The following is a 26,838-nucleotide window of genomic DNA, read 5'->3' as shown; positions in this document are numbered from 1 at the left end:
TCATCACTGCTCTGCCCTAATCTCTTCCTGTTCAATTTTCAGTGAAGGAGATCCTCCATTCAAGAAAGCTAAGAAAGACCAAATGCTTGCCACCAGCAGAGGGCAAATTTTTAGTCACCTGAACTCATGGTCTGGGGTGAGTTGACATGGTCATGTATGTACAGGGACACAGAGAGGCACTTGGGGGCCAAGGGACCAACGGGAGCTTCAGGAGGCAGCTCTGTGGTAACTGGAAAATGAGATGGCCCTGGTTTCAAAGAAAGCATGTGACTGGATTGAGTAATTTGTACGCTGATAGAGAGATGGAGCACCACAAGTTGGGGACCAGATAGGGTTTAGTCCACTTGACTGAAGGAATTAGCAGATTGGAGCTTTCCTGCTTGGTGGTGGGGATGGGATAACAGATGAGAGCAGGGGATCATGGTTGGGTATTGGAAAGGCTGTACAAGAAGCCTGAGGCTAAACAACTTCCCTAGAACTAGAGTTACAGTTATGAGCTGCCATGTGGGTGCCAGGTCCTCTGCAAGAGCAGCCAGTGATCTTAACCCCTGAGGTATCTCTCCAGCCCCAAGTGATAGGTTCCATTGTGGCATTTTCTTACACAGATGTCACCAAACTTTGTTGTCATTCTTCTTTCCTACTGCCCACCTTTGTCTCTTTTTCCAACTTCCTTTAAAAATTATTTACTTTTATTACTTTATGTCTATGAATGTTTTTTTGCCTGTTTGCATGTATGTCTGTGAACCACGCATGTCTAGTGCCTGCAGAGGCCAGAAGAAGGTGTCAGTGCCCTCAAAGTGGAGTTACAGATGGTTGTGAGCCACCATGTGGGTGCTGGGAACTGCACTCAGGTCCTCTGCAAGAGCAACCAATGCTCTTAACTCCCAAGCCATCTAGCTCTGCAGCCCCCTCCTAACCTCCTTCTGGGTCCTCTTCTCCATCTGTACTGAGGTTTCATGACTTCATTGTCACCTTGAGACCAGATAAAGCTGAGAGAATGAAGTCACCAAGACTCCAACTACCAGATCCATGGGAGCCTCACATTCCCTGAGCCATCTCTCTAGCCCCCTGTGAATTGTGTTTTAACCCCATTGCTGTTTCATGTGTGAACTCCAAGCTCACTCATCACGGAATCTTGATGACATGAATGTAAGCCAGGGACTCCTGGGACTCATCAGTTGCTGAAGAATGGCCAAGTGTCTGTCCGTTCTATTAACCCACTTACCTTTGGAGCGGTGCTTCACCTTGATCAGGTCAATGGCCATGGCAAGAGGCAGCACCAGAACAGGCAGGGCCATCCATAACAAAGCTATCTTGGAGTCTGAAATGCAAACCCCAGGAAGTCATGAGACTTGGAAAATGTGAAGCTGTCTCCTTTCACAGGAACAGCCTGAGGACTTGGTCTCTCAGATTTCACAGAAGCCAAGCGAAAGGGGCAAATTTATCTTTGGTGCCCTGCCCACTTTCCTCCTCTGTTTCCAATTACATCACGGCATCACAGAATGACTGGAATAATAAATACTGTGGTGAAATGTAGTCTCCCAGGCTATATCTATATAAAACTAAAAGAGTCTTGAGGAAAATTGATTTCTAATACAGAAAACATCCATGAGAGAGAGGGAGGGAGGGAGGGAGGAAGGGAGCCAGACTATATATAAAAAACTAAAAGAGTCTTGAGGAAAATTGATTTCTAATACAGAAAACATCCATGAGAGAGAGGGAGGGATAGGGAGGGAGGGAAACAGAGAGAGAGACTCAGAAACAGTCTCAAAGGAATGTTATTAGGTGACCTGAGGACAAACTTTGCAGGAGACATTTATTTATTTATTTATTTACCTATTGATTTACTTTGAGGCAGGGTTCTCTATGTAGCTCTGTAGACCAGGCTGGCCTCGAAATCACAGTGATTAGCCTGCTTCTGCCTCCTGAGTTTTGGGAATAAAGAGTGCGCCACCAACGCCTAGCGACATTGATTTATTTTTTAAAGTTTTATTTAAAAATACCCCATCCAAGAGAAGAAAATGAAATAGGAGAAGACAAGAAGAAAATAAGGACACAAGAGGAGGAAAATTGGAGAAGGAGGAGGAGGAGGAGGAGGAGGAGGAGGAGGAGGAGGAGGAGATTCAGGAGAGGAACAGGGACAGGAGGACAGTAGCTGCAGCAGCGGCTGAGACCAGGAATCCCAGCACTCACGAGTGGAGGCAGGAGGAGCACAAGTCCCAGGGCCGTCCGAGCACATGAAACCTCTCAAACAAACAAACAAAAAACGCAGCTTCCTGTAAGTGGCAAACCGTTTTGACACTTCCCACAGCAGAGGAAGACATGCAGTCACCAACCTGAGAGAGGAAGCCTAGCAGCTTTCTCCTCGCCTCCAGGGAGGCTGAGGGAGCAGGTCACATTCACCACGGACCTGTTGGTGACCAGCAGGAGCGTCTCCACCTGGAACAGCCCCTGGCTTTCTTGATGGAAGGCTTCAGAAAGTGAAGGTACAGCCCTTCCGCCTCCGTCCCTCCACAGCACGTGGGGCCTCGGGAACCACCCATGGGATGCACACCTCAGCTGCATGCTTCCATCCTTCAGGACCTCCTGGGTGATGTGTGGGGTGGAGCCCACCGCTGGGGACAGAGACCAAGGCAGCAGAGATGAAGCCTGGCATGCTTCCCTGAGGGAGGGGGAGGCAAGAGAGGCTTGGGGAGGACAGCAGAGCTCTGGGCCAATGGCCACCCTCTGGGAGCTGGGACTGGCTACAGGGTTTCTTGTTCTGTTTTTCTATTCCAAAGTCTTATAGTAGGTAAAATTTCATATTAGGTAAAATTTCATATATATATATATATATTGTAACCTCGACTCTCATCTCTTTCCTCGTGGCCCTGAAAACAGTGGCTTTGATCAGACATGAGACATATGGGCAGCATGGAAGAAATTGGCTAGGAGACGTTTCTCAAGGCAGAGGCAGAACGTGATGTAGAAATCCCCTAGTCATTCAAGAATCTGCTCACTAATTTAGACTTGGACTCAGAGAAGGAAATATGAAGGATAGCCAAGATTTGGGCCTATGTCCTGGTTAACATTTGCTGACCTTGTAGAGATGGTTCTTGGGTGACTTGTCTGCCACCCTCTGAGCACAGCAAATCTGTCAGTCTTTACGAGTTCTGTGTATGTGGTAGATCTATCTGAGTTTTCAAATCAGTACACTTCCTGGAAACTGCATAGTCCCCAGAATCTCAGTAACACTGTGAAATAATGTTTCTTGCATAAAGTTATGGGGAATATTCTCAGATTTCCTGGAACCTATGACGACTTTATGGAGGTGCTTGAGAGTCCTACTTTCCTGATTGTCCTAATACATAAAAATTTAAACCACAGCAATGCCTGGTACTGCCAATCTGGCCAAGAACTCATGGTTGTGACTCTACTACTGTTTGTTATTTTGCTAAATGGACACAGTATCAAAATGCCTTCCAAATTCTTTATCTGGGTACCCAGAGATTAGCACAGCTCTCAGACCTCATCAGACAAGTTTCTCTGGGCAGGGAGTGGTGGTTAAGACAGAAGCTCACAACTGTCAAAGTGCAGAGAAGTGTCATTGGGGGTGCTCAGCCACAAGTGGGACATCTGTGTCCGGCTCCCATCACCCAGGGCTGAGCCACCACCATGGAAGGGTGAAGTAGGGAGGTTGTAAGAGTCAGAGGTTTGGGGTGGGCACTGGAACAGTCTGACTGTGACAGGACCACTGAGCTCACAAGACCTGCACAAGACCAATCCCTTCAGCATAGAAGTGAGGGATGACGAGCCCCGCCCCAGCTGAGGAGCTGTGGACAGTTGGCTTCAGGGAAGGGGTTAGACAGTTCTCTCTGAGGGTGTGGCTCCTGGTTGGCTGATAATGCTCCAGTGGATGGCTCCACCCCCCTGAGTATCTGGACAGCAAGAACTGGAGTTGATGGGTTATTAAATTAATAATAAAAAAAAGAGGCTAGGAAGTTGTAGGGTAATGAAGGGAGGGTGGATCTTGGGAGAGTTAAGTGGGGGGAGTTGGGGGTGAATATGATAAAAATGCATGGTTTGAAATTCTCAGATAATTTGTGGTGATATATTATTTATGATCTAATAAAGCCACAGGGGATCAAAATGCAAAGCTAGCCACAGCCATGGAGCCAGGCAGTGGTGATACACACATTTAATCCCAGCAGCCATACTAGCTAGCCAGAGAAGCCAGGTGGTGGTGGAATACACCTTTAATCCCAGGACTCAGAAGACAGAAGCAGATGTATCTTTGCGTGTCCATGACCACCCTGGGCTACTCGATAGTGAATCAGTCAAAAAGAATAACAGAGCTCACACCTTTAATCCCAGCACTAGGGTGGTTAAAAGGAAGAGCAAAGGGTCTCATGTGAGGTTTAGTTTCCAGTCAGGGAGAGCATTGCACTCTGAGGATTCCTGGAGACAGGATCACCCATCTTTGGTCTACAGTAAGAGCTAGTGGCTTGGTTGCATTGCTATTCTGGTCTTCAACTTGAAACCCAATATTTGTCTCTGGGTTTTTATTATTCATGTTAACAGAAGTAGTAAAATATATTTATTTAAAAACTTCAAAATATCATTCCTGAAGTTGTGATCTTGAAGTATCTATGGTGGTTACTACACTGAAAGTTCAATATAAACTGGAAAATGAATGAGCATGGTGAGTATTTTGGGTGCCAGAGACATCTCCCAGGAATCAGCATCTGTCACAGCGTTAGGTGTGAGAGGCCAAAGACCTGTCTGGAATCCTTACCCATCACCTGGACATCCATACGGGCCTCCTGGTAGACACCATCTTTCCCAAAAAGGCACCGGTACTCCCCATCATCTGAAATTCTGGCATCATGTATCTGCAGGGTCAGCTTCCCTTCATGGATGGCATCAGGCATCACCACAGTCCTTCCTCTGTATTCCGCCATCTGCTCTCCAGCCCAGTGGGCCCCGTCCACAGACACATGGACTGCAGGATAATAGTGGGATCGGACCCACCTCACCTCCATGCTCTGAGCATCAGCTTGAGGTGACAGGTGACAAGTTAATTCTATGTTCTCTCCGATTCGGACAAGAATGGGCTGGGAAGGTCCAGTCACTCTTGAGGTGGCTGTTAAATAAACCAGACAGAGAACAGGAATGAAGCAACATGGAGAAGCAACTCTACCAACACAGGCATCTCCTGTGAGGTCCAGAACCTGCAAGCAACCCTGGGGAGGAATGAGTCTCAGGGTCACATTTGGAGGAGGGTGGGACTCACAGGCTCACAGGGTGGAGTTTCAGGTAAAGCCTTGCTAGTCTGAAGAGAGCACTAGTTTAAGCTCAGGCTACACACCAAGATGGTTTTACTGCTAAAACTCTCAGAATAAAATGAATCCTCCATCACTTCATATCTGACTGACTTTACACACCAGACCAGTCCATGCTTTTGGAGTTTTAAACTATAGAATTTACCCACTGCTACTCCTAAGCTTGCTGTGGGATTAAATGAAGGCTCTTTGGTGATCATGCTGTGTGAGCAGGGGTTAGGTTGGGTGCGGGGATCCACACCACCCTCTGGTCAGGGGCTAAAAGTGTGTGGCAGGTGGGAGTGTAGCAACAGACATTGAAGAAGCCCTTCCCTGCAACCGTGTCTGAAGGAGACTGTGGAGGCCTGTGCCTTTCCATTCCCTTCTCATACCATCTGCACCAGCACAGGGAAGCCCTGCCTCTCTCTCACACAGAGGTTATGAAGTGTTCCAGTGGCTTTCCATGCTCTGCCCCCACCCCCAGGGAGAGGTGTGTATGAGGTTCTCACTCACCCAGCTCTGTCTGCAGTTTCTCTGGAGAAGGAAGAAAAATGTTTTAAGGAATTTAGTCAAAAGGGAAGGAAGGAAACCATCCCCAGAAATAAAGGTAAGCTTTACATTTTATTTAAGAGCTCAATCTTTCTTGAAAAATATGAAAAGTAGTAAATAATTCTCTCCCAAGGATCATCTGCTAATACATATTTTTTCACAACAAAAAGCTGTCAATTCTATTACTGTCAGTTCAGTTTGCTTCTTCTGATATTAAGTGATGGTTAAAAAAATATATTATTTTTATAAATGAATGCTAAGTATGAAGTATATGGCCACAAACAAGTATCACATAGAATTCCAAACTGGGACTCTATGACGCTGATGTAGCATTAACACAACACTTACTTTTAGCTGCTCACATCAACAACACATCCAGAGTGTTATTAACGTAAGGTGTGTTACTTTTGTTTATGCTCTGGAACATTTGTTTAATGATGCAAAGATGTGTTTGGTTAAATAAAATTCACCTGCAGTCAGGAGGCTGGGTCAGCAACCAGCTGACAGGAAGTTGTGGGGAGAAGCCAGGTAGAGGTTTATAAGGAAGGCAAGGATGAGCAGGAGGTCTTGTTGGGAGACACGAGGAGGTGAGCTAGCTGAGCTGCTTGCTGCTCGGTCTCTCTGGGAAGCAGGATTCTACCTTAATTTTGAATCTAAAGTACTTTAGCAGGGACAGAGATTTAAATAAGTTTCCTAGGGAGCTTTGGAAGAGTCAGTGCCTGAGGGAACAGAATTCCCTCAGGCTTCAGCTCTAGTAGTCTAGGAGCTGATGGCAAAGGTGGAGCTGTAATCTGAATAGGATATTGGTATTTTAAAAGGCCCAAACAAATAAAGAAAAACAATAGAGTATCCTAAAAGTATCAGTTTAATTAAGGTATTTAGAGACAATACTTGCCACATAATAGCAAAGTCTAGTTGTGTGTGTCAGTGCAACCTATAGTAAACAGCCCTTGGGAGGCTCAGCCAAGAGGATTGCTGTGAGTTTTGAGGCCAGTCTGGAGTACAGACTGAGACTCTGTCTCAAAAGGAAAACAAAGGTCTTTTTCAAATAGAAAAGAGACAGACAGACAGATGACAGACAGGTTGATGTTAGATATTTAGAAAGATATGTGATTGATAGATTATGATATTATAGATAGATGATAGGTCAATGATAGGTTAATAGATGTTGGTGATTGGTAGATAGCTAGGTGTCAGATTAGATATATGAGTGATAGGTAATAAATGGCAGATATATGATTGATATATTAGGTAGATAAGATAGGTAGGTAATAGATGATACTAGACAGTAAATAGATGTTTATCATTGAGCATGAAGATTTTTCTGGGCTACCAAAATTGTTCGGTGTTTCTCTCCTCCCTGCTCTAACTTCTGACAACATAGGAAACATGTCCACACTATGGTTTTGTGTATTTTGATTATTGTTTTTGTTACTATTTATTGACAAGACTACAATTAAGAAGCTGTTAAAGAAGCCATCCCATTCTGACTAAGCATGTAATTGGAAGTAACTGGCATGGCACAGGGACATGTCTCAGATGGAGGACTATTTTTATTGTATTTCCAATGTATTGGACATCTGTGAGGAAAAACAAACACTGGAGTAAAACATAGAACTTGAAAATTACTGAAATACTATGAACTGCCATCTAATCAAAGTGCACCATATGCTTTTCTTATAAAAATCTTTATGAATTTTAACATATTATTTAAATATGATTAAAGAAAATACGGGTTACTGCTGAGCCCCCCCCCTTCGTGGTGCTCGAAGCAGAGCACTGACCTGGCAGGACAATGGTGGCCTCCTTGGCCTCTTTGAGGTCACGGTTGTAGATGGAGCAGGAAATGGTCTCTGAAGTGTCGTTCCTGACCACTAGTGTGTCTTCTACATAGAACAGCCCATCTTCACCCAGCATGTGATTCTCAGAGAAGCTCAACAGCTTTTCTCCCCAGCTGCCCTCCCAGTAGACCCCAGGCTCAGGGAACCAGCCCTGGGAGATGCACACGAGCTGGACCTCTCCTTCTCCAGGTCCCTCTATGTGGATGTTTGGGGACGATCCTAGGGCTGGGGAGAGAGAGAAAGAGGGGAGGGAGAGAGGGAAGGAGGGGGAGACGGGGGGGGGGGGAGGTGGGAGGGAGGGGGGATGGGAGGGAGGGAAAGAGAGAGGGGTGAGAGACAGGGAGAGAGAGAGAGAGAACATCCTTGAAGTCCACAGAATTCCAGAGGGAACCGAGACCCTGGGAGAAGGTGGGAGCTCCGGACCCGGAAGCGAGTTACCAGGGTTTCTCCCCACTCAACTGAGTTCTGGTTCTTTATTTGTTCCCCATTCTGTGTCTTTAAGCTTTAGCATCCGACCATACTTTTCTTCAGATTCAGATGGTGAAAAGGGAGAGGAGGAAAACATGACAGAATTCATTTTGTGTCTCTGGCGCTGCAGAGATGTGATGTGTTTATTCGCGATAGCATCTGTGCCCCCAGATACACTTTTTCCCGTTCTCAGTGTTCTCTGTCCAAGGTGCCACGCCTGCTGTTTTAGAATGATATTTGGACTCTAATTTAAATTAGGTATTTATTATTAAACTCAGACATCACAGTCATGGGCTACTTCCGTTTCTTCCGTCGGCAGTTGCAATTTTGGCACGCAGTAAATGCATGGAAAATTACTGTACCTTAAATTTTTTTCAATGGGGAAGTCTAACTAATTTGTATAAGTCATGAAGTGCCTTCTTTAATATCACAACCGTTTACCGGCTGAGGGAATAAATGAATAAGCCACTCACTTGTGCCCAGAGGAAACACCTGGCTTAATTCTAAAAGTCCCCCAGTGTGACGCAATCAGTGTCCAGGTCGGCTTGCATCTCAGAAATACAGATTCTCACATCCACTTTGAATCAATCGAACACAGTGATGGGAACAATTTCAACCATGAGAGTCAAGAAAAAAAAAATGTTAAGTGTGGAAGTTTCTCAAAAACACTAAAAGCAAAATGGATGTGTAACCCCACTGTCCCACTTCTGGGAAAACACCCAAGGGAATTTAAGTCCATTTCATTCACTGCAGAACTCTTCCCAAAGCCCAGTCGAAGCCCAAGTTGTGGGACCAGCCTACATGCCCACCCAAAAATGAGTGGATAAAGAAAATGGGATATGAATGCACAATAGTGCTTTGTTAAATTGTATTTTGCGTGTATGGGTGTCGTCTGCATGAGCCTCTGTGCCCCACACGTGGGCCTGGCGCTTGTGGAGGCCAGAGAAGGCATTGGATGCCCCGGAACTGGGTTCGTTAAAGGAGGTTGTAGCTGCTGTGTTGGTGCAGGAATCAAATCTGGGTCCTCTGGAAAAGCAACAAACACTCCTAACTGCTGAACCATTGCTCCAGCTCCCACAATACAGTTTATTCTCTCAAAAAGGATTAAATTAAGGCATTCGTAGGGAGTGGATGAAGCAGGAGACCGTCATGTTAAGCAGGCCGCAGTTATGGGGTGGAGGAGGGAGCCAGGAGAGGGCAATGGGAAACAGGACCCTTACCTGCCACTTGGAGCAGCACGCTCGCCTCTCCCCAGTAGTCCCCCTCCTGGAATCGGCACCAGTATTGCCCGTCATCACCTGGGTGGATCTGGCGAATCCTCAGAGACACACTTCCCTCGTCAGCACTGTCCTCTGTCCACTCCACCCGGCCTCTGTAGCCTTCCACCTGCAGCCCTGCCACCTGGGCTCCATGCCGGTGCACAATCAGAGGCGCATCGGGGTCGGACCGGTACCACCTCACCTCCATGTGTGCTGCTGTCCTCCTGGGGAGGAGCTGACATGTCAGCAGGGCATCTTCCCCAACTTTGGCCAGGACGGGAAGGGCAGGACCAGTGACCCTGAATTCATCTACAGAGCAGTGAAAGGGAAACAGAGAGAGGATGGGGATGCTCGCTTTGAGCAGCCGAGGGGCTGGGATTTGGTGCCAGGAGGCAGGCAGGATTTCGTGTCAATGTTTCAGAGAACCCAAGCATGGGAATCTGCACATTTTTCTGGTTAAAAAAGAAACATTGTATCCTAAAGTTTAAAAGTTTGAGCATGAATCTATCACCAACCAGCCTTGTGATCGTGAGGCAATTCCATGGTTAAGAATCCTTTGAAATCTGGGATTTTTTAAAAGTATTTTATTTTTAGTTATGCACCTTTGTATGGGTACACACATGTGTGTGCAGACCAGATGAGAGCATGAGATCCCTAGGAGCTGGGGTTGCAGGTGGTTGTGAGCCATCTGTCATCGGTACTAGTGACTGAACTCGGGCCTCTGGAAGAGCATTCAGCACTGTCAACAATGGAGCCACGGCCTCTCCTGCCCTGAGATTTGTACTCTTAAACCACCCAACTTTAAGGCACTAACAGTGACAACACCACTGGGCTTCATCCCCAAATAATTGATGTGTGAGTTGGTATTTCCATGGGGAGCTTTATCTTGATTCTATAGCCATTTTGAGTTTGCGTAAATCAACAATGCCACTAGGTACTGCAGCCTTCCAGGGTCGCTCACTCCAGGGAGGGAACTGACTTGGTTTATTTCCTTCCTTTTGGAGAAAGCCAAAGTCCAGTAGGTGGCAAATGTGGGTTTCACAGAGGCATGACTAGCCTAGAAAATTTGAGTCTTCTGGTCAAATTTTAAGTCAGCTACCTTGATATCTGAAAATGTTTGATAATTCTGTAGGTTGCTGTCTTAGGGTTTCTATTGATGCAACGAAACACCATGAGCAAAGAGCATTTGGGGGGAGAAAGAGTTTATTTGGCTCACACTTCAGCATTGCTGTTCATCAGGAACCCAAACCGTGCAGGAATCTTGGAGGCAGGAGCTGATGCAGAGGCCATGGAGGGGAGCTGCTGACTGGCTTGTTCTCCATGGCTTGCTCAACCCAGCTTCTTGTAGAACCCAGGACCAACAGCACAGGGATGGCCCCATCCACCATGGGCTGGGCCCCTGCCCATTGATCACTGAGAAAATGCCTTACAGCTGGATCTCATGGAGGCATTTCCTCAAGTGAGGCTCCTTCCTCTGATGACTCTAGCTTGTGTCAAGTTGACACACAAAACCAGCAAGTACAGTTGCTATGCCTAAAAATTTCAAATGTCATTTATTCCACGTTCTTCCTCTGCAGCCCCAGCTGGAATATCAGGAGTTCAAGCTCATCTGGACTACCATGTGAGTTAGAGGCCAGCCTAGGCTATGACAGACCCTGTCTAGGGAGAGGAAGGGCCTCAGAAGCTTAGCAGGGAAAGACACTTGCAGCCAAGCCGGGAGAAGCGAGTTCAAGTCCCAGGGTACACATGGTGGAAGAAGAGAAACAGCTCTGGCCAATGGTCTTCTGACTTCCACACACTTGAGCCCCTCCCCCCATGTAACATTAAAAGCTAATAAGCCATAAGGATAAACTTATTTCACTCAGATTTAAGATGAAATAAAATAGATACTGCTCAAAAAGGCTCTCCAGAACTTAAACAGAGATCTTGTGTCACCAGCCGCTGGCATTTACATGCTGACGTCTTACCCACGGGATGAAAACGGCGCATGCTCCAGCTACCCAGTGACGCTCGTTTTCCTAGGGACTTTCACAGCTGCCTAAGTCAAGAGCTTTCCGGAGCCGGGGTGGGACAGCCCAGCGTGAGCCCTGGACCTCCACACCCTGAGTTACTGCACTGTCTAGTTGGGTTGTGCAACTTAGATCCTCAGGGCGTGCCAGCAAGGGAGGGAGGGACCCTACCTGGGTGCTTCACAGTCAGCAGAATGAAGAGCAAGGAGGCAGCCACGCCAGACAGACTGTACCCTGGGCAATCCGCCATCCTGCCTGGAGCAAACACGGGAGAAAGTGCTGCTGTGATACACCCAGCACAGTTTCTCCGCTGTTAGCTGTTTGTTTTTGTCAACTTGGCACAAGCTAGAGCAGAGCTGATTCTCGACCTGTCTAACCCTGCGGCCCTTTGACACAATTCCTCATGCTGTAACCCCAACCACAACAGTGTTTTCTTGTTGCCATTTCATAACTGTGGTTCTGATAGTCGTGAATAATAACGCAAACGTCTGTTGTTTTCCGATGGTCTTAGGCCACCCCTGTGAAAGGTTCGTTGGACCCTCTAAGGAGTCGCCTGCCACCCATAGGTTGAGAAATGCTGAGCTAGAAGAGGGACCCTCGATGGAGAAACTGCCTCAATCAGATTGGCCTGTGGGCAAGTCTGTACCGTTTTCTTGATTAACGATCGATGAGGGAGGGTCCAGCCCACTGGGGGCGATGACACCCCTGGACAGATGGGGCTGCTTGATATAAAAAAGCAAGCTGAGCAAGCCAAAGAGGGAAAGCCAGTAAGCAGTGTTGCCTTCACTGGTAGATGGTAAGATGGAATTAACCCTTTCCGCCCCAGGTTGCTTTTGCTCAGAGAGCAAGCTAGGGCAGTGTCTGATGGCTGTGTCATTTTCGTAAACAATCAACACCAGATCCGCCTCGGTGAAACCATGGTCTGTCTCCGTTCTTTGCAGTTATTGATCACATTTGACCTCTCCCTATGAGTTACTCCTTAGGCTCCACCCCTCTCAGGGCCCACGTAGTAGCCCAGGCTGGCTTCTAACTTGCTGTGTAGCCAAGGATGGCCTGAAACTCCACCCTCTACCTCTAGTGAGTTTTGAGATTGAAATTCCATATACCAGGTGGCAAATACTGAACAGGATGAGACAGGGGGATGTCCAGTTTGAGGCCAACCTGAGCGGAAAGAAACTTTCTGATTGGAATGAACAGAGCCCAGAGAGAGCTAAAGAGACAAAAAGAAAGAAAGAAAGAAAGAAAGAAAGAAAGAAAGAAAGAAAGAAAGATGCAGCTTGGCGGGACGGCTCACTATAATCCCAGCACTTAGAAGGCTGAGGCAGGAGGATTACCATGAGTTGGAAGTCAGCATGAGCTATATAGTGAGAGCCTGCCTCAGAACACCACTCTCTGAAAAAAATGTGCCGTGGAGCTCAACAGGAAGTGAGAGCCTTTGTAACTGGTGGTCACTCCCTGACAGGATGCTGGCTGTGCACAGGCCTTACTTCCTCATTTTAGTAGACTTCCCCAAGTCCCATGTCTATCTTTCTCTAGAGACTCCCCAAGCCACTCACCTGTCTCTCCTTTGGGGTGAAATCGAGGCTGTTGAGTTGTGTTGTCTCACTCAAACAGAGGTATGTCCCTGGTCCACATGGCAGGCGTCTAAAGCCAGATGAGCCCAGGACACACTGGCTGGAGAGGCAACTGTGGAGCAGCCAGGGGAAGTGGAGGCATCTTTGGGTGAAGGGCAATTTGAATGTTGTTCACCTGGAGGCAGAGCCAAGTCCCCAAGGTTCACTGTAACAGGAGGCTCCAAGCAGAACAGCACATTCACCTCCAGCCACTGCAATATGCTCAAAAGCGAAACTCAGAGGGAGGGTGGACTTTGACTGGACTCTGCTCTGATTTTGATAGACTTCTAGGCACAGATATAACACTGGCATTTGCCTCGTCAGAACCCCAGCACTCAGGCTGGACCCTGTGCCACACCCTGCCCAGCAGATAGGCAGCCTGCGGTAGCGGCAATCTACGGTCTGGTAGCACCCCACATCGTGGCTACAATTGTCTCACCTGACAGCTTGCTGAACAGCTACCATTCCCCACATGGGGCCAAGCTCCACCAAGTCTTTGGTCTTGCAGGGTTGGGAACATGACTGTCTGTCTTAACCCTACTGAGGAGAAAACTAAGGCAGGGACATTCCTTCCCTGAAAAGGCCAGAGCATCAGGCCAAGGTACCCTGTGTGTCACTTTGTGTGTGTGTGTGTGTGTGTGTGTGTGTGTGTGTGTGTGTGTGTTGTTGTTGTTGTTGTTTTAATCTCTTTTGCAGCCAGGCGTTGGTGACGCACGCCTTTAATCCCAGCACTCGGAGGCAGAGGCAGGTAGATCTCTGTGAGTTCGAGGCCAGCCTGATCTCCAGAGCGAGTGCCAGGACAGCCTCCAAAGCTACACAGAGAAACCCTGTCTCAAAAAAAAAAAAAATCTCTTTTGCTAGAAAACAAGGTTTAACAGAGAAATTTGATAAAGTTCCTGACACAGTGTGTGGATACAATGGAGGGCGTTGGGCACCCTGGTGTGTCCTCCTCTTCCCACAGCCCTTCCTTGGGGTTCCTCTGAATTCTTCCAGGCTAGTGAGGAGGTCTATAGACCTGTCGTGACCCAGCTTGTCTCAGCTTTAACCCACGACAGCCATGAGGTTCGGCCTGAGTGGGGGGGTGTGGACCTGGAAGCTCCCAGCAACCCAACGTTGATAAAGATCAAACACAGACATCTTGTCATCTTCAGAGAGCTCTCAGTTCCATGTTGTGGAACTAGAGTCATTTCTTTATTAGCCATCTTTTCTGGTGTTTCTTAACCGTCCTGCCAATACCACGAGGGAATCATCCTCTTTGTCCCTCTCTTCTCTGGCCGCTCGCCCCCTAACTCCTAACCTTCTGTCCTCACAAGTTACTCACACCTCTCTCTCCTCTGCCCAGGTGAGGGCCTATTCAGATGCTTAGGCACATATAGATGCAAATAATAGGCATATCACCCTGAGGCCATGGTAAACAGTAGTAGCCTTACTGACATTAACAATACAATAGTGGGCCGGAGCTTTCCGGTGTTCCATGTTTAGTGAGACCCAAGGCTGAATCTCAAATATTCCATAGGGGAAATATTTTGGTCCCCTACATAGACCCACTCTCAGGAGTGGGGCAGAGCTGTGTTTAGCCCCCTTGGAAAAATTCTCCTCATTGTAGCAGTGTAGCAGCAGAAGCATACAAAGCCCCAGGGTTGGTCCAACTGCCTGCTTTGATCCCTTCTCTCTCAGGATGCTGACCCTGACGAGGCCCCACAGAGCAGCATGGGAGATTCACAAAAGGGGTGAAGGAGAAGGACACAAGGGGCCTTTCTCCCTCAGGATGAAAGGGTTGTGCCCTGTTTGTAATCATTAGTTTTTTTTGTGTGTGTTCTTTTTTGATATGGGGTTTCTCTGTGTAGCCCTGGATGTCCTGGAACTCACTGTGTAGACCAGGCTGGCTTCAGACTTGCAGAGATCCACCTGCCTCTGCCTCCTGTGTGCTGGGGTTAAAGGTGTGTGTCACCACTGCCTGGCTTTGCAATGGTTAGTTTTAATTGTCAGCTTGACCCAATTAAGGACTGCGTAGATGGGGTTGGTGAGGGAAAATCTTAGTAGGGTTAGGAGAGTCGGGAAGACTCAGTCCTGAATTCGGGAGGCACCATTTCATGGAATGAGCCTCATAAGAATGAAGAGGCAAGATGAGCAGAGCATCGATGACATCACAGGAGTAGAGCGGTCACGACACTCCAGGAGTTTGTAGTCAATGGACTTTCTTAGGAAAACCTTTCAGCAGAGATTTGCCCCTTGAAGTCCCATAGAAGTAAAGAGAGCTAAAACACTAAGAAAACAAGGATGAGGGTGGGGCCAGAGCAAGGGAAGGAAAGGGAGAGAGAGGGGGGAGGGGGAAAGAGAGACAGGGGGAGAGAGAGAGGGAGGGAAGAGAGAGGAAAGAGAGAGAGGGAAAGACAGAGGAAAGAGGGAAGAGGAGATAGAAGAGGCAGAGGCAGGGAGGTCAGTGTGTGGCACTCCCAGGCATTTAAGTTTCAGAGTGGGCAGTTCTTAGCTCTGGCATCTGTCTGCTACAGAGCTCTTTGCACTGTTGGGTTCATCATGGTCCAAGAATACAAAAAGTTCTGACAAACTGAAAGACCTCAGAAGAGGTACTTTCGTAGAAGGAGACCCGCACCCAGGAATCGGCGAAACCACAAACTTTGGATGCAAAAGCAAGAGGTTTTATTGATGGCGCGCTTACCCGGGGGCTTAGCTTTTGTTAGGCCAAGCCCCGAGCCAAGGGAGAGGGGTCCTTATATAGCTAAAAGCACAGTGCAGAAGCGAAAAGCATAGTTACAGGGATTCTATTGGACAATTTAATGAGGAACAGAGTTATTTTAGGTCAGTATATTCTCAAGGTCTGTACCTGGTACAACAGACCCAATTCCCCCCTCCGCGTCCAGATGGCTGACCTTGGGACGGAGCGATCCGGTGGGGGGAGCGCGGTGCCAGGCGGGGCGGGCCGGGGGTGCGAGCCCTGCCGGGGTGAAGGCTTGGGAGGCCCCGGCAGCTCCGAGGCCCCCATGTCCTTGGCCTTGGAGGCGGCTCCCCGCTCGCAGCTCCTGGACAAGCAGCATCGCTGCTCTCCCAGCTCAAGTTCCCCTTCCAGGCGCCGCCTGCGCTGCACTCTCCAGCCCCTGGCCGAACCCTGGCCCTGCCCTGCTCAGTCCCCGCCGCGCTGCCCTCGGTCAACTGCTCCTCCTGCCTGCTCCAGGGAGAACACCCAGCACTGGCACAGGCGGGGAAGACAGAGGGGCAGGGGGCATGCAGAAGTATTCCGAGCGGGTCTTTCAAAACCAGTTCCTCTGAATGCTTAATTTTTTTCACTTAAACTTTAAATTTACTTTCAAGTTGACGTTAAGAGATTTTACAAGTGTGAAATTATTGTTTTCAACTCTCCAATTATTGTTTTCTGAAAATGATAAAATCGATTTTGCTGCAGATCCAAGCCAGGTGCCTCTGGGAGAGCTGGGAGGATCACTCACGGGGTGTGCCCCAATCCTTCAAACTCCCCAGGACCTCAAAGAACCAGAGTCCAGACGAGTGCTTAATTCCAGTTCCTACAGCTTTGAACATGCCTGCCCACTTGACACTTTGGCACACACCGCCCTGCGAGGTGAGAGCACCCCGGAGTTCAGGGCTCTTCACTTGCCCGGGTCGGGGTCAGTCACTAATCCTCTTGGGTGCACAGCTCCTCTCACAGACCCTGGAGGGTCCAGCCTGAACCTAGAGCTTCAGTTTGGAATATTGGTCAGCAGGCCCCTTCTCTCAAAGTCGGCTCACGGCTGCCCTGTCCAGGGAACAAACGGGAGAAGCACGGCCTTCAACACTTCAGACCCTGAGGCTCATGTCACACTGGGAACAAAAGGAGCACCCTAGTTGAGAAAAGAATTAGAAGTGAAGCTTCCCGGATACCAGCCCCCCAGCATTTGCAACCCTGAAACTCACCCCATTCTTCTTGGGTCCCTTCCCTTGGTTGCTGTCTTGATCCATCTGACCTCATGCATGGCTCCACCTCTGTGAATTGCACCCCAATGAGGACAGTTCCATGTGTGACCAGTAGGTGGCGGTTTTGTCCAAGGAAAGATGCTAGCGTTTCAAGGTGTCCTGCCCCAAAGCTTCACAAATAGTAACTTTGAATCCATCATTGTATCAAGTTTGTATCACATTGTGGTGTTTGGTTTTTTTTTGTTTTTTTTTTTGTTTTTGTTTTTGTTTTGTATTTCATAGCAAACTCAATTCAGGGCCTGGGGATGGGGCAGGGGTAAAAATATTGAAATGCTCTTACCTACTATGTCAAGTCTCCCGAGGACCCCAGAGCAATTCCAGGACCAAAGCTTTGCTGGGAGGTGGGGAAGATGGAGAGAGGGAGAGAGGCTGCTCTGTCAGCTTCAAAACTGCAGCCACGTTTCCTCGCCTGGAACTCTTAAAACACACCTCAAAAGCGGAAATTCTAAGAGTAGATAGCTCAGGCGTGATTGCTGCAACAGTTCAAAGGCTTTGGAGGAGTCAAGAGCATCGTCAGAGAGGACGGAGCTTGCTTGGACTAAAAGACTGGGCGTGGGGGTCCCTCAAAGTTCTCTCTGGGTTTGGGGGAAGGAGGCCGGAGTATTAGGGATGCTGTATTTTCAGTATTAGGGTAAATGTTACTTGTAAATACATAGAAAACTTAGTAGTTCACAGGGAGAAAGGAGAATTACATCTCCGGAGGCTATAGCCCCTTATTCAATTCATATCACTGGAATAGGAAACAATTTGCAGCTGTTTAGTTTCAGGAATCCATGTGGACTTAACACACTGCATCTGGGTCTGATTTCATTCTAACTAGGAAAGCCCAACTCCACCTAAAGACCCCCACAACTGATAAACTCAGTAACGTGGCAGGACACAATCAACAAACAAAACCAGTAGCTTCTCCTAAGCTAGGTAACAAAGAGGGCCCTAAGAGAGTCATGCATGGATGGATCCCCCTGGAAAGGGGAAATTGACAAGATCTCCTGAGTAAATTGGGAGTGTTGGGGGGAGGGGGGAGGGAGGAGAGGGGACAAAGAGAAGTGGAGTGGGGAGAACGTTTGAGAACCGGATGGTCAAGTTGGGAGAAGGACAGAGAGGGAGAGCAAGGAAAGAAATATCTTGATAAGAGGGAGCCGCTATGGGGTTATTGAGAAACCTGGCACTAGGGAAATTCCCAGAAACACACATGAATGACCCCATCTAAGGCTCTAAGCAATAGTAGAGAGGGTACCTGAACTGGCCTTCCCCTGCAATCAGACTGATGACTACCTTAATTGCCATTATAGAACCTTCATCCAGTAACTGATGGAAGCAGATGCAGCGATCCACAGCCAAGAACTGGGCTGAGTTCCTGGAGTCCAGTCGAAGAGAGGGAGGAGGGATCACATGAGCAAAGGGGTCAAGACCATGACGGGGAAACCCACAGAAACAGCTGACCTGACCTAGTGGGAGCCCGGTGACTTCAGACTGACAGCCGGGGAACCTGTATAGGACCAAGCTAGCCCCCTGAATTTTGGGTGACAGTTATGTGGCTTGGGCAGTTTGTCGGGCTGCTAGGAGTGGGACCAGTTTTATCCCTAGTGCATGAACTGGCTTTTTGGAGGGATATTCTCTCAGCCTAGATACAGGGGGGAGGGCCTTGATAGACTTTGCTGACTCCCCATGACAGGGAGGCCTCCCCCTCTCTAAGGAGCAGATGGGGGGTGAGTTGAGAGAAGGTGAGGAGAGTAGGAGGAGGGGAGGGAGGGGGAACTGGGATTGGTATGTAAAATAAAAAAGATTGTTTTAAAAAAAAGAAAATTAAAAAAGGAAGAAAAAAACCAATAGCTTCTCCTGCACCCCAGCAACAGGCTTTTCTAAGGAAGAAATTGTGAAAGGAACTCAACTCTTAATAGTCACAAGTTGAAGAAGCCAGGCTTGCTGGTGTCCTGTAACTCTGCCTCAGCATGATGAAAACCCCTTCACCAGGGCTGCAAAGCAAGTCCTAGGCCCGCCTAGCTGAGAACCTGTCTCGGGATTATACAACAGTTTTGTGCTGGGTTATAGTTTGGTGGAGGAGCAACATTCCTGGCATGAGATGAGGCCCCAGATTTAACCCCTAGTATTCCAAAAAATGAATAAATTAAGTGAACAGAAAAAGAAACTGAAGAAGATGCAGAAATGAAAACACTTTCCATGTTTGTTGTTTAGAAGAATTAATATCGTCAAAATTGCTATTCTACTAAAGGTAATTTAGTGATTCAGTGTCACCTCTGGGGAAATAACAATGACACTGTTCACCGAGCTATACAAAAAATCAATCCTAAAGCAAAAAGAGCAGAATGGGATGTGATACTTAGCAGCTCAGGGTGCAGAAGCTGATAGGGGAAGGGATGCCAAAAAAACGGGAGCTGGGGCTTAGCAGAACTCAGGCTACACAAACCTAGAATGCGCTGAAGCCCCAGAATTGATCTGGGCCCAGCGTGGAAGTGCTCACTCTCATGCTGGGGAGGAATTAGAGTGGGATAGTGAAGACAATCTGTAGTGCATGGTAATTATATTCACATACAGTCAGTAATCTTTATTCGATTCCCCCTTGCCTCTGAGGCCCTGTTTGGCTCTCAGGAACATGTGGGTTTTCCCACCCTCCATTTTCTGAACACACATTTTTGAGTGTGGGGTCCAAACTTTGTGGTCTGGGTGGTAGGGAATACGATGGACCCGGGTCTTGCAGTGTGCCAGCTGTCGCAGGCTTGGACATAGGCAGCAGACACAGGTGACACCCTCAGTAGTTGTTCCTCTGTGTCCCGTGGGCTCTGCAGGAACTGACATCAGTGGGACTTCCCAGAGGCCTCTGGCCACTTGAGGTTAAAAGGTCCACCCTGACCAGTGTCCTCCCAGCCTCAGGGTATATATACTTCTTGTGATATTTTCCATTATGTTTCCTGAAGGAACTATGACTGGCGGTTCATCACAGTCGATTGTCACCAAGTAAATGTCATTCAGGTGGCTTCAGAAATCCCCTCAGACACATGAGATGCTAGAGTTTGGGAGAACAGGAAACCACAAATGGTGTTCAGATAGAAACTTCCTCCCGTCACAGAGAAGGGGAACTGAGAGTGATTTTCTGAAGTCTAGTTTAATAATCTCCCAAGTAGAACCAATCAGCACAGGGGACCAAGGCAGCATCATAAGTTGCTGAGCAGCATTGTGTATCTGGAAGTACTTTAAACTCACTTGCCAAGAACATGGCATTATAGAAGCTTGCAAAAGACAGATGCAAAAATTGTGTTTGGATTTGGCTCTGGAAAAGGTGGTCAGGCCACATCATAGAATTTCAGCATCAACCTCTCTGCCTGGAATGATCCTATGGGACGCTCCTGCCTCCAGGAAACGGGTACCTAACACTCTGGACTGAACTGCACTGTTGGTCTCCTCTTAGTGACCTGGGGCTTAATACCAGATGTCTAAAGCCCCTGGCATGATGAGACCATCAGCAGTCAGAGGATGGCTACAGTCCTAGTCTGTGGGGTTCTTTCTATGGCCAAATAGGACCTCACACTACAGTGTGGACGATCCATCCTGAGCAGTCTCCATCCGACTGACATTCGGCACCAGATGGGCAGCCTCGCTGGCTCTTCACTGGATCTCAGTCCTTTCTGTGTGCGACTAAATATTTTCCTGTTTTACATTATGTTTTCAGAAACAAGAGATGTAAAATCTCTTCATCTTCAGAGGCCTCTCTGGAGAATCTCAGAACACACTTTTGTCTCAGAACTTCAACCCTTGTAAGACAGGACAACGTCCACAGCCCATTGATGCGGGCTACAGGGCAGTAAGGTCCTCCTGTGAGCATCGCTTTCCTGTCCTCAGTGGAATAAGCGGTGCCTAAGCCATTCTTTAAAGGTGATCTGAACACCCAGAGGAGGCTTTACCCTCAGGTCGCATTCTGGCCATGACAGAAGCTGGAGGAGGTGCCCCACACAGCCCCTCTAGTCTTGGGAGCCTTGGGACTCAGTTTATTATCTGATGTTCTCAGAATACAGCAGATGCCAATGGCCCTGGAATCTCAGGCTGAGCTGACCATGCTGGGGTCCAGCACACTGGGATGGAGAGGTAGCCAGCAACGGGGGGGGGGGGACGTGAGTGACATTCTGTTACCAGAATCCAGGCATTCTCCATGGCTCAGCTGTTCAGTTTTTCCTTAGATGATTCAGCGTCCCTTAAAATCAGTCTTCTGAGCTGCCATTCTCAGAGGTACAATCTACATTTTCATGTCAGTGATTCTTAAATCTATTCTATCCTCACGAATGTGTTTCCAAAACACTTGAAATTTTTTGTTTAGTTTGTCTAAAAACTCTGTTTTGTTTAATAAATGGAGAAAATTCTTCTTGAAGAGAATCATTTTCTTGAAAAGATAAGTAGAGAATAGGATATTAAATAGTGAGTTGCCCGGGACCTATTTGCTCAAGTCCTTTCCCTAGCAACAGATGTGTCAGCCTGAAAGATTTTTCTGATTGGCTAAAACTGAAGTGATTGTATTTTAATCCCCTTTCCTTCTTGTTATTTCTGCCTCAGTCTGTGATCTCTTCTGACCCCACCGAACACCAAGAAGAAAATGGCCACAACTGGAGCCCTGGTGTTAAGACTTTTCTTCATGGCTGTCCTGTTGAGCCCCCAGAAGTCATGGGCTATCAAAGGTAAGTGCCAAGAAAAGCGGAGCCAGGGACAGCGGCTTTGGAGAAAGGCACAGTGGGCATTTGTGAGACAGTCTTGGGACTGAAAGATAAGAATGACAAGCACTGGGGGCTGGAGAGATGGCTCAGCGGTTAAGAGCACTGACTGTTCTTCCAGAGGTCCTGAGTTCAATTCCCAGAAACCACATGGTGGCTCACAACCACCTGGAATGAAATCTGCTGGCATGTAGGCAGAAGACTATATACATAATAATAGATAGATAAATAAAATCTTTTTTAAAAAAAATGACAAGTACCCTTCAAGTCTGAATCCGAAGGTTGTGATGCAGTTATACTTTGGGAGAAATTCTTCCTTCCAACATGAAGTAGGCCAGACTTAGTTGAGCCAGGCAAGCCAGGGCATTCGTTGCCAGGACCGCCATCTCACCAGAGGCTAGACTTTGGAGGCTATGTGGAAGTAGTTTTTAAAAGGCACCAATGAGTCATATATCTGGGTTTTAATTTTTTATAGAAAGTTAATAATTGGAAGTCCCACACAATGTTGTGAAGATTAAGTGGGAAAAAAATATTTGAGAAGAACTTAGTGCTGTTCTTCAGTTCACTTTTGCCATGTCAATCCTGTTGTATTTCAGCCACAGACACTGTATTTAAGATCATTAGAAAGAAAGGTCATCAACCTCCCACCCCCCGCTCCCAAATCTACCCAAGAGGATGGGCAGGGGGCGGGGCAGGCACACCGATAGGAAGTGTGTTTCATTGACTGACTCTTGGGGCAGTGGTAGGGACGCCCACCACTTGTGTGACACAGCAGACATTACGAGGTCAGAGGTCACCACTGCTGAGCTCTGTTTACCGGAGAGTATACACATGAGTAAGTGGAGACTAACCATTGGACTCTGTCATCTTCTCCAAAGCAAATGTTCTGTGCTGATGCAAACACCTGATGTGAGAAGGTCTCTGCATCCAAGGGACCCTCTGGACCGCTGTAGATAGAAAGAAATAAGTAAAGTGGAAACCCAACTCCAATCATGAAAACAGCGAGTTTGGGCTTCTATTGCCCTAGGACTTAGAAAGACAGATGCTTTTCCTGTGGGGGCGTGGCTGGAGGGAAGAGCAGTCTAGAATATATGTTTGTGCATAGAGGCAACTGTAAATAAATCCCTTGGTCAAACATTGAAATCAGTCACCTTATTCTTAAAGACAACACAGAAGCAATGGTCTCCTCATCTCCCTCACTGTTGGTTATTCTCCTTGCCGGTCACAACAGGCCATGTCCCACAAAAGCTTAGTCATAATCTAAGTAGTGTGTAGACAAGAGTCAAGTTTCAAGATCAACCCAGGTATGCCCCTTCTCACAGAGGAAGCCTAGAAGTGAGTGTAAGTGGTTCATAACATTGCCAGGGCTCCGTCTCAACCTCCTGGGCACCTCAGGCTCCACTGATGTCTCTAAGGGTCTGGTCCTTGGTGCTTAAAGCAGTTTCTGTTCACAGAATGTCAGAGGTGCTAAGGGAGTTCTTGTCTCAAACCCATCCTGGTAGAACCGATCTCACTGGAGAGCTGTGATTGGAAGCTCACTATGAAGTAGTGATCTGCTCCCATCACAGCGTGTGTAAAGGAATCAGGTGTCATGGCTGTATTAGGTTCCAGAGTTCCTAATCCTGCTGGTGTGCTGACCTAAGCGATTTACACCCTCACAACAGGAAGCACAGAGCCTTTCTTTCCCATGCAATGCTGCTAGATTCCTAAAGTCATGAAGTCATCAAACACCCACTCAAAACTATGTTTTCTGAGTCAACCTGCCTCTTCCTCAGGGCTCAGGGAACAATGCAGAAGAGGGGGCAGAAAGAATGTAAGAGCCAGGATGGGGAGGGCTGCTGTGAGGTCCTGTCTTTCAGACATGACATGGATGTTGCACACATGAACGAACTTGCAGCAGCTGTTAAACGATAACCCGCACAAGCCAGTTAAACAATCCGGCACTGAGGGGGAAGTGACTCTGGAGACCCTGCCCTTAGCTGAGGAGCTGTTTACAGTTGGTAGCTGCCTAGGGAGAGTTATTTTCTTTTGGCGTGTGTTAGGGGGTGGCGGCATGCTGTAGTGGGTGACCTCATCCTCATGCATGCAAGGACAACACGAATTTGACGTGGGGTTAACAAAGAGGGCTGTGTTGCATCCCTTGCTCCCAAGGCTCCCTTCTTTCCCGCCTCCCTGCTCTGCTCACCGTGGATGTCCATCACCCAGGCTCTATCTCTTAACCCCCAGCCTATCCTTTGCTGCTCTGCTTGTGCCAGTCCCCACCCACCACACCCCCCTCCCGGGTCCCTCCCTAACTCCCCTTCCTTTCTTTTCAGAGGAACACACGATCATCCAGGCGGAGTTCTTTCTTTCCCCAGACGAAAAGGGAGAGTTTATGTTTGATTTCGATGGTGATGAGATTTTCCACGTGGATATTAGAAAGTCAGAGACCATCTGGAGACTTGAGGAATTTGGACAGTTTGCCAGCTTTGAAGCTCAGGGTGCCTTGGCCAATATAGCTGTGGACAAAGCTAACCTGGACATCATGATAAAGCGTTCCAACCACACCCCAGATGTCAATGGTATCCACCTCTGTTCTGTACCACTTCCTCCCGGATATGGGGACTCAGCTTTAAAATAGATTCTCAGGCCACAGGCTCAGGGACTTTAGAAACTTAGGCCATCTTGGCTGTTCTAGTCTTGGCTACTTCATACACTATCACTCATCGCCTGAGTCTAAGCAGGGGGAGTTAGGATGGGAGTCGGGGTGGATGTGGGCAGGTATCGCATACCTCAATACTGATTCCAGATGCCAGAGCTGGTTATTGATGGCATGACGCCTCAGGGCACAGCTTGTAGAGTCCTGGGGTAGAATTGAACCACATGCCAGGGTGAGGAGAGGAGCATGCTGAGGGAATGAAGGCCAATTCATGCCATGTCTTCCACAGTATCTCCAGAGGTGACTGTGCTCCCCAACAGTCCAGTCAGCCTGGGGGAGCCCAACATCCTTATCTGCTTCATCGACAAGTTCTCCCCACCAGTGGTCAATGTCACCTGGCTTCGGAATGGACAGCCTGTCACCACCGGCGTGTCAGAAACAGTCTTTCTACCCAGGGAGGACCACCTCTTCCGAAAATTCTACTATCTGACCTTCCTGCCGACCACTGAAGATGTCTATGACTGTGTGGTGGATCACTGGGGTTTGGAGGAGCCTCTGCTCAAGCACTGGGGTACGGCACACCCCTGTCAGTTCACTTAAGACATCCTGCTGTGATGCTGGATTCTGGGCCCTTAGCATTCACAGTGTAGGGATGGGAACACAGCTCAGTGGTAGAGTGCTGGGGGGGGGGGGGCTCAAGTTCAATTCCCAGCACCACACACTAAGAGGTCACAGTGTTTCATAACGTTGGTTGCAATTTACACGCCTCTCTTCTCTCATTAAGCAGGCTCCTCCACTTTTAAAAAAAGTTATGTGTATGGGTGTTTTACCTATGTGTGTGTCTGTGCACCATGTAAGTGCCCGGTGCCCACAGAGGTCAGAAAAGGGTGTCAGAGACTCTGCAACAGGAGCTATGGACGGTTGTGAGCTGCCATATGGGAGCTGGCATTGAACCCAGGTCCTCTGCAGGAGCAGCCGGTGCTCTTCAATGCAGAGCCGCCTCTCCATTCCCAGAACTCACTTCTTCATTACAGTGGTCACCAATGTTATCCCCTGTCACAGTAATCGACAGCTCCTCTGTTTTATTTCTTTCCCCCAGAGTTTGAAGAGCATACCCCCCTCCCAGAAACTAAAGAGAACCTGGTGTGTGCTCTCGGGCTGTTTGTGGGTATAGTGGGCATCATTGCCGGGGTTGTCTTCATCATCAAGGGTATGCAAAAACGCAATGCTGCAGAACGCCGCCAAGGAGCCCTTTGAGACTCGTGGAGGTGAGTTAGGTGTGGTCAGAGACTGATGGATGTGAGGGTATCTGGGGGAGAAAGCAGGGGTGGGGAAAGGGGGTGTGGTGCCTTTAAGAGAAGGGCCAGGGGACATGGTGCCTCCTAATTTCTTTTATTGGAATGGATCAAGCCTTAACATTGGCTGTTAGACCAAACCTTCAGGATCCAGGACCCCTTCCATGGGTGTTCCTGGACCACACCTTGAGTCTTAGAAATTTTCTTCAGCTCACAAACCCATTGGCTCATATTAGAACACTGCATCCTGGTGACTTGGGGAGGCTAGTTTCTGGGCCCAGGCACTTCCCAGATCCGGAGGCAGCAGCTACGGCCCCAGAGTCCAAAGCCTTTTGGAGTTAGGCTCTTGGACCCCCAGCATGAACTGGAAATCTCTTAAGCCAATGACTGGTATTGATCGTTTAGTCTGAAAGATGCTTGTAGGGGATCTGGGAAGGGCAAGGCATGTTGACCTTTCTGTAGAATAGGGTTTGCAGTTCCTGTTGGGAACCCAAGTCGATGTTTAAGGACTTTCCCAGAGTCAAATGATCAGGAGGGACAAGAAGGAAGCCAAGGGGCTCTTGGTACCAATCATGAACTTGCTGGTGACCATGTGTGTCCCCACCACAGACGATGCCTTCAGTAGAAGCTGAGTGAAGAAACTTGCTGTGTGGAGACCGGCATGTTCTGCAGTTTCCAGCCTTAAGCCTCAACAGTGGAGGCAGGCTCTACTGTCTAGCTGGGCTTCTCCACTCCCTTTCTGTATCTATTTTCTATTTTTCCATCATTTATAGTCGCCACCTAATTCCTGTGACAAATATTACAGAGTTCTTCCTTTGCTGTGGAACGTTCTGAGCACTGCATGGCAGTTATCTTCTATTCACTGATGGTTTGCTGTTTCTCCAAACTGTGTTGTCGTTGTTTTTCTACAAATAATAAATATCTTGGATGGGTTGTGAAGTGGCTTGTGTGTATGTCTCTCTCTCTCTCTCTCTCTCTCTCTCTCTCTCTCTCTCTCTGTGTGTGTGTGTGTGTGTGTGTGTGTGTGTGTGAGAGAGAGAGAGAGAGAGAGAGAGAGAGAGAGAGCAAGTTCTTGGTGGAGAGGAGGGGTCCTGAGGAATACTTGTGTTCCCTCCAAGTCTGAAAATTGAGTACCTGTTACAATCTCTGGGATTAATCATA

The 26,838-nt window shown here is 48.0% G+C and overlaps 2 protein-coding genes across 2 annotated transcripts; one reads left to right on the top strand and one right to left on the bottom strand.

Moving 5' to 3' along the window:
• Positions 1-2,328: 2,328 nt before the first annotated feature.
• LOC100767924 (butyrophilin-like protein 2) lies at positions 2,329-11,676 on the bottom strand. The gene is made up of 6 exons (XM_035450365.1): positions 11,598-11,676; positions 9,379-9,726; positions 7,634-7,915; positions 5,814-5,834; positions 4,775-5,122; positions 2,329-2,615 (listed from the first exon to the last, which is right to left on the bottom strand). The coding sequence occupies exons 1-6, from the start codon at positions 11,674-11,676 to the stop codon at positions 2,329-2,331; spliced, it is 1,365 nt and encodes a 454-aa protein (XP_035306256.1).
• Positions 11,677-21,629: 9,953 nt separating this feature from the next.
• Positions 21,630-25,639, top strand: LOC100767639 (H-2 class II histocompatibility antigen, E-U alpha chain). The gene is made up of 4 exons (XM_035450412.1): positions 21,630-21,711; positions 24,060-24,305; positions 24,672-24,953; positions 25,482-25,639. The coding sequence occupies exons 1-4, from the start codon at positions 21,630-21,632 to the stop codon at positions 25,637-25,639; spliced, it is 768 nt and encodes a 255-aa protein (XP_035306303.1).
• Positions 25,640-26,838: the final 1,199 nt, after the last annotated feature.

The sequence above is a fragment of the Cricetulus griseus genome (genome assembly GCF_003668045.3).
Source record: "Cricetulus griseus strain 17A/GY chromosome 1 unlocalized genomic scaffold, alternate assembly CriGri-PICRH-1.0 chr1_0, whole genome shotgun sequence".
Classification (NCBI taxonomy): Eukaryota; Metazoa; Chordata; class Mammalia; order Rodentia; family Cricetidae; genus Cricetulus; species Cricetulus griseus.
This window is presented reverse-complemented; position numbering and strand designations above follow the sequence as displayed.